General features: G+C 43.7%; 1 protein-coding gene across 1 annotated transcript; it reads right to left on the bottom strand.

The window, feature by feature from the left end:
- Positions 1-2,283: 2,283 nt before the first annotated feature.
- LOC139637786 (polyadenylate-binding protein-interacting protein 2-like) lies at positions 2,284-6,793 on the bottom strand. The gene is made up of 4 exons (XM_071506662.1): positions 6,654-6,793; positions 6,180-6,392; positions 3,916-4,113; positions 2,284-3,158 (listed from the first exon to the last, which is right to left on the bottom strand). Exons 2-4 carry the CDS (start codon positions 6,321-6,323, stop codon positions 3,093-3,095), a joined length of 408 nt encoding a protein of 135 aa, XP_071362763.1. The 5' UTR covers positions 6,324-6,392; positions 6,654-6,793; the 3' UTR covers positions 2,284-3,092.
- Positions 6,794-6,864: the final 71 nt, after the last annotated feature.

The raw sequence follows: 6,864 nt of genomic DNA, 5'->3' as shown, positions 1-6,864 counted from the left end.
CTCCTCCAGGACCCGGACTGAGACCTGCTCAGACTCTGCTGCCCCCTGCTGGTTCAGCTGCTGCAACAAAACTGTTCAAAACGCAAAAATACAAAATGACATCAACATGAGACACTGACTTTATACTGGAGGTGAACTGCTGCATCATGTGGAGCTGGTCTCTGACACCATCACCTCTCCTCTTCCTCCGACACACTGGGACCCTTCAGCAGGTCCGTGGTGGAGGACAAGTCCACATCCTCTACTGAAGTAAAAATAGTGACACCACTCTGTGAAACACTCCACTAAACAGAAAAGTCCCTGTGGCTGTGTAAGCTGGATGTTTGCAGCTAATTCTAAATCTGACTGCAACTAATGATTATTTTTTAAAATTTTTAATCAATGTGCTGAATATTTTCTTGATGATGCGATTGATTTGTAAAAATATTTGTTTAATAAAAATTTCAGTTACGCTGAGCTCAAAATAAAACTTCACTATGTTTGTTTTGTCCAAATGATTAAAATGAAATAAAAATGACTAAAATAGTTCAAAGAAAAATAAGGAAGTGAAATCCTCCTAAATGTTCGGAATTATTGTATGAAAAATCTAAACAGTTGTCATTTAATTTTATGCCATTTGATCATTGAATTAATAAATTGATCAGTTCAGCTGAGCAGAAGTTTGAAGTAGCATGAAGTAAAAGTACTCAGGTTAAGTACAAGTACCTCAAATGTCACTGACGGTGCGACATCAACCTCCACAGCTTCTTGTGCTGTCGTGTTGTGCAGCTCTGACAGTGGATATGTTAGCATTAACCTGCAGTGCTTCCTGTTTCTGTGGCGCTGTAACTCTCACTGACTAAAGTGTGGTACCTGTTTGTGATGCAACACAAACCAGAGCAGAACAACAACCTGAGTCAACGTCGCCCTCTGCTGGACAACAACAGCACCGACGACCTCTGTTCATCAGACCCCTCAAGGTCAGCAGAGGTTCACCGACAACCACACACACACAGTCTGGACATGTTTATATGAATATGAATGATTGATGTCTCACTCTCTCTCTCTCTCTCACACACACACACACACACAGGCATCACTCACAGTGAACTCAGTGTTTTTGAACTTGTGGAGAATTAGGAATTATTCTATTGTTTCTTCACATTTTATAAACAAAAGTGTAGGAGCTATTTGTGAAGTTAGTCTTAGTTGTAAGTTTAATTTGCTAATTATGAGTAATCTTGTATGATTAACTTAAGTGTTTGTTATATTTAGATTAGATTTTTTGCTTATATTATTTGTTAGTTATTTGTTTAGGATATGTAGATTTGCATGGTTAGTATTTTGGTTTATTTATTTTTTGGTAAATGGATCACACTGCACTTGAGGTTATTTGGGTAGGAAGGCACCTTGAGTACCAGCATGCACCTGGGTGGGCCTATGGTTTTTTACTTGTTGTAGTGGCCATTTGTCCATAAAAAAAACCAAATTAATCTTTAAACCAACCAAAATCAAAAGGCCACTGATGCACCATAGGAATGTGGTTTTTTACCAGACAAAGGAGGCAGCAGGAGCCATGATTTCCTTTGTTCTTTTGTTTGTTTTATTATTTTGAAATAAATCATCACAAAACGCAAGGATTGAGTTTGGACATTCATCTTCTTTTGCCTGCGTTAAACCACATTCCTATGGTGCATCAGTGGCCTTTTGATTTTGGTTGGTTTAAAGATTAATTTGGTTTTTTTTTATGGACAAATGGCCACTACAAAAAGTATTAATCAATGAATTAAGGAATAATCAATAATGGAGAGCTGTCCTAACTCTGTTATCACCTCAGATTCAACCCTTAACAACCAATTCTCAACCATATACAAACTTTCATGTAAAATCCAGTTAATTAAACTTTTAAAAACTTATTTCATTTGATTAATCCAATTCCAGACTTTTAAGGACCATAAGACACCCTGACAATCAACCAGACCCAGACCTCCCCCTGTACACCCCCCACTGAACAGAGCTGTGAAGTGGCCCAACGCACAGACAGGTCAAAAGAAAAACTGACAAACAAACAAACAGGTTCAATAAGCTGTTCACACAGTTTAAAGTCCCTGATTGGTAACGAGGCTCAGGAGGAGCCCGGGTCTGAACTGTTTTTCCCAGTCCTGATCATCACAGTTAGACCAGGACCCCAAACCACTCCTGATAATCACAGAGCTCTTTGCAGGGTCGCTCAATGCCATCACTGTTCGTGTGCCTGTGTGTGTGTGTGTGTGTGTGTGCACGAACATTAACATGATGCAGTCAAACATTTTTCTCCATAAACATTTATTCTCAAGTAGTTTAAGAAAAAATAGATTTTTTTTTACAACGTTTTTCTTTATATGACTTTTTATACAGTACTTTCTGTGCATTTAGAAAAAACTCAACACAAACATCAGTTAATGAGGCAGCAGAGAGCCGGCTGCTCTGAGGGACCAGCAGGGACCAGCAGGGACAGAAAAACACAAAGGATGCCAGGAACAGAACAATAAGAGCAGAGAAACTAAAAACCAAAGAGAATCAAATCTAAACTGGATCAGACTCTAAACTGGATCAGACTCTAATCTGGATCAGACTCTAATCTGGATCAGATCTAAACTAAGACAGTAAAACCAAAGCACGAGCTGAGATGTGCTCTTTAAAAAGGAGAAGCTGAGAGCGTCTGAAATAAAAACAGTTTGTGTTTCATCAAAGTGCAAAATAAAAGAATGTGAGAGTGAAACATCAGCTGATTCTAACACAACCCAGTTTGTTCTGAATCAACACAAACACAACACAACACTCCTCTCAGCTGACCTACATTCAGTTACACAGACAGGCAGTCAGTCGAACAGACACGGACACACATTCACACACACACAGTCAAACACACACACACACACACAGACAGACAGGCAGGTGGAGGATTGCAGTAACTAACAGTAACTGGACTCTGAACTTGAAAACATGCGAGGCGAGCGCTGAACTTTGGCAACACATCAGGCTGAAGGTCGAGTGGCGACTAAAAAATACGGCAGACATCTTGTTGATGATGTCACAGTGCGGACTGGAGCGGGAGGCGGGGCCCAGCGGGGTCACATGATGTGTTTCTGGATGCCTGGGGTGAACTCCTTGGCGTTGGGGTTGAGACTGCTGTTCATCTGGAGAAAAGAAGAGGAAGAAGAAGAAGAGAACAATGAAAGAGCGACGTCTTTCACCATCACACTCCTCGTGTGTGATCGAGTCTGACACAAGCCTCTGCACGCAGCTGGACACATCTGTCAGACGGTGAGAATCAGCGGCCTTCAGTGTTCTTACAGAAGAGAACAGAGGACTTTTACGGTGAAACACCAGGATCTTGGTTTAGCTGTGTATTAAACTCCAGCCCTGGATCTGTGGAGGACACACAGACTGATCCTCTCCTCTCCTCTTCTGTTCGCACCGGTCTCTGCTTCACTCTGACCACCCGCAGTCTTTGTCAAGACTGAAGCTGTTCAGTGTATTTTAGGGATTTTTAATGTGCTGTATTTGGCATGAGCTGCTGAGTCAGTCACATGATGACAGCTCAGGCAATGGAAAGATGCGTCTGCAGGAAATTATGCTGTTGTGAAGAGGAGTTTAACAGTTCTCCACTGAAGCTCCTCTCATCACACACATCAGCACACAGACACACACAGGTACACACAGAGCATTTCAAGGTCAGGAAATCAGCAGCAACAACCAGCAGCTGCTGTGTATCGTTTTTTTCAACCCAGTTTAGAAACCACACCCACTTCTGAATGATGAAGGCCATAACACCTCGACCACAGCCAATCCCTACCCCTGACCCACGGAAGTGGGCGTGGTTTCATGCAGACTGGGTTGGAGAGAAACATCCCGTTATCCACCTCCTGTTTCAGTGAAGCAGACTGAACTCACCACGACGTCCAAGTCTGTGTCCTCGTCTGCGTGGACGTCTGCGTCCAGAACCAGCAGACTGATCTGCTCCTGCAGCTGACTGACGGTCTGAGAGGGGAGGTCTCTGGATGGGATGAACCACTCCCACTGCTCCTCCTCCTCCAACATCTCCTGGAAACAACGCTCAATGAACTCCTCCTCCCACAGCTCCTCCTCCACCTGTGCGCACAGACAGACACATACACACACACACGTTTCAGAGTGACAGTCACACACACTATGACACACTAGACATTTCTGTGATTCATGAAGATGGACTCAGCTCTGTTTAAATGTGTGAGTTTGAAGCAGACACACTGAAGTGATGATGTTGTAATGCTGGAGCTGCTGCACAGACAGCAGTCCCGCAGGTTTGACTGGGTTACAGTCACGTCCTCTGACTTCCAGCTGAAGGGCAGACGTTAAAAACAACCGCAGAGGGAGGGAAACGCCTCCGACAACAACAACCACAACAACAATAACTCTGAGTCCTCAGACCCAGGCTCTGAGTCTGCAGAGGGGGAAAGTGGGTCAGGCTACAGCAGGAACCCCTGGGTCCAGATATTAAAATACAATTAATAATAATCTTTTCCCCACAGAGACACATGTTACATGGATCAGTAACAACTATGAGACACTGAGGTGAAGTCCCAGACAGCCACGCTGCAGGGGACGTTGGGGACGGGGAAACACACTAAAATACACAAACCACTGGTGTGTTTTTAATAAGTAAACTCTATAATGAGATGAAGTCTGTTCTGTTTACGCACTACAAACACTTGACGGAAAGAAAAACAGACTGACAAACTGCAGCAAATGATTATCTTCATTATCGACAAAACGGTCAACTTTTTTTCTTTTTTTTTTTTTCATGATTAATCGATGAATCCTTTGTGATAAAAAAATGTCCCAGAGACAAGCACCTGAAGCTCAGACAGACTGACAGACTGTGGGACAAACTGACTTTAGGGGGACACTCTGCTGGGGCTTTACACTCACTTACATATTAACCTGCTGGCTGCTGCTTATTGGGTAACCGGGCGGCTAAGGAGGAATCATGTATGAATAACCAGGTTAATTATGTTCCTTGCAAACATCATAATAAGATCCACACTGCTGATACAGGTACTGAGAGCACAGGTGTGTCCTCAACTCCACCCATGCCAGTGAGTGATTTCTTTCTCAAAAGATAGTCTGTGATGACAAACAAACATCTACACCCTGAAATTAAAGGAAGGTACCTGATGTCCCAGACTGATTCACAGGATCCAGATTGAGACCAGTACACACTTCGATTAATAGCTATCAGCTATAAATTCAGATGTTTGCTTCTTGAATGACGACTGCTGTTATAGCTGTGCACACAATGACACAGTGACTTTGTGGCTCAGGGGGTGACACACTGAACCACAAAGTATAAATAACAAAGAGCAGATAGGTTTCAGCTGATTGTGTGAGAGCAGCAGCAGCAGTGAGAAAGTGACGCGTCTGTTTATAGAAAATACTGTCAGGCAACTTTACACAAAACCAGCCTTAAACATCTGAACTGTCTCACTAATGTTAACCAGGACTAAATGTGACCTGTGAACCAAGGAGAACAGGCAAAAATAGAATCAAATAACTTTTGGATGTTTAATGGCGTTCAGCACATCCATAAGTTACAGTCTCATGTTGCGGACAGCTGCGCACTGACAGAGTGACTGTGACACTCCTGCACAGATGAACTGTAACCTGATCATGCTGGAATCATACAGATATATTATGAGCTATAACAGATGTATGTGAAGGTCATAACTGATAGATGGTGCTGATGACCTGACACAGTCCAGAAAGGCCTTGGAATCTTTTACCCTTATTTTAGAAACGTTTATAAATGTATTTATTAATTTATAAATGTACATTTTTTTTTAAATGGAAGTTTTCACTGACAGATAAGTGCTTCCTGAAACAACACCACCACCCTCTTTCTTGTTGTTGGCTACCTCCAGAGCCTGTCAGCTGGTGACATGATCGGGCCAGGAGGTCTTGGCCTGAATTTCAGCCTCTGACGTCACTGACTTGTTTTCGTTCGTGCCGACTACCTGTCAGAGAGAGCGACCAGCACACGAAACACCTGATTCCACGTTAAAAACAAACAAACAAACAAACAAACAAAAAAAACCAAACAAACAGCCTTTTGTGTTTGTTGACAACAACGTCCTCCCTTTCACCTGCGCGTCAGGTGCGCCGTCGGCTCCGAGCCTCACCTGCCTGTTGAACTCCTCCTCGTTCTCCATCCACATGTACTCGGCGAACGGGTTGTCGTCGGAGCTGAACTGGCTGCTCAGGATCACCTCGTTGCTGATCGTCATGTTGGGGGCTGAGACGTTGTTGAGACTCGGGTCTTTCATTTCAGTCCTCTCGCACGGACAGACAGAGGGAACAGTCGGCCTCGGACGTTGCGGTCCGGTGTACTTATCCTGCGGGGAGGGATAAAGGCGTCAATTGACCGTTAAAACGCCGCGTTTCGTCCGTTAGGTCGCCGTCCAAACAGGCTGTGATGGCCGCTGTCTGACAGACAATAGCAGGCTGCTAACGACGGTCGCTGACTCTGCCATTTTCACAGTGCACAGACCAGAAAAAACGAGTTAAATCGGAATAAAAAAACACGATCGCAAACAGCCATTAGCATCACAACAATCTGAACAAGTTACAGGGTGTGTATTAATGACTGGGAATACCTGACAAGCTGATTTCTTCGACGACAGAAGAATCTAACGTCCAACTCCGAGTCCAACTCTTCTCTGAGCGTAATGGCCGCGCTGCCTCTGTTTGTTTACATCGCCAACGTCACCCTGTGCTCGCTTATGATTGGATAAACATCTGCTGCATTCACGTACTACGGGGCCCATTAAAACCAAAGGGACCGAAGCATCGGAAAGTAGAATCGTT

The sequence above is a fragment of the Trachinotus anak genome, unplaced genomic scaffold (assembly GCF_046630095.1).
Source record: "Trachinotus anak isolate AG129_WGS33_773 ecotype Australia unplaced genomic scaffold, CSIRO_AGI_Tana_v1 ptg000021l, whole genome shotgun sequence".
Taxonomy (NCBI): Eukaryota; Metazoa; Chordata; class Actinopteri; order Carangiformes; family Carangidae; genus Trachinotus; species Trachinotus anak.
Note: the sequence above shows the minus strand (reverse complement) of the source record. Positions and strands in the feature narration are given on the sequence as shown.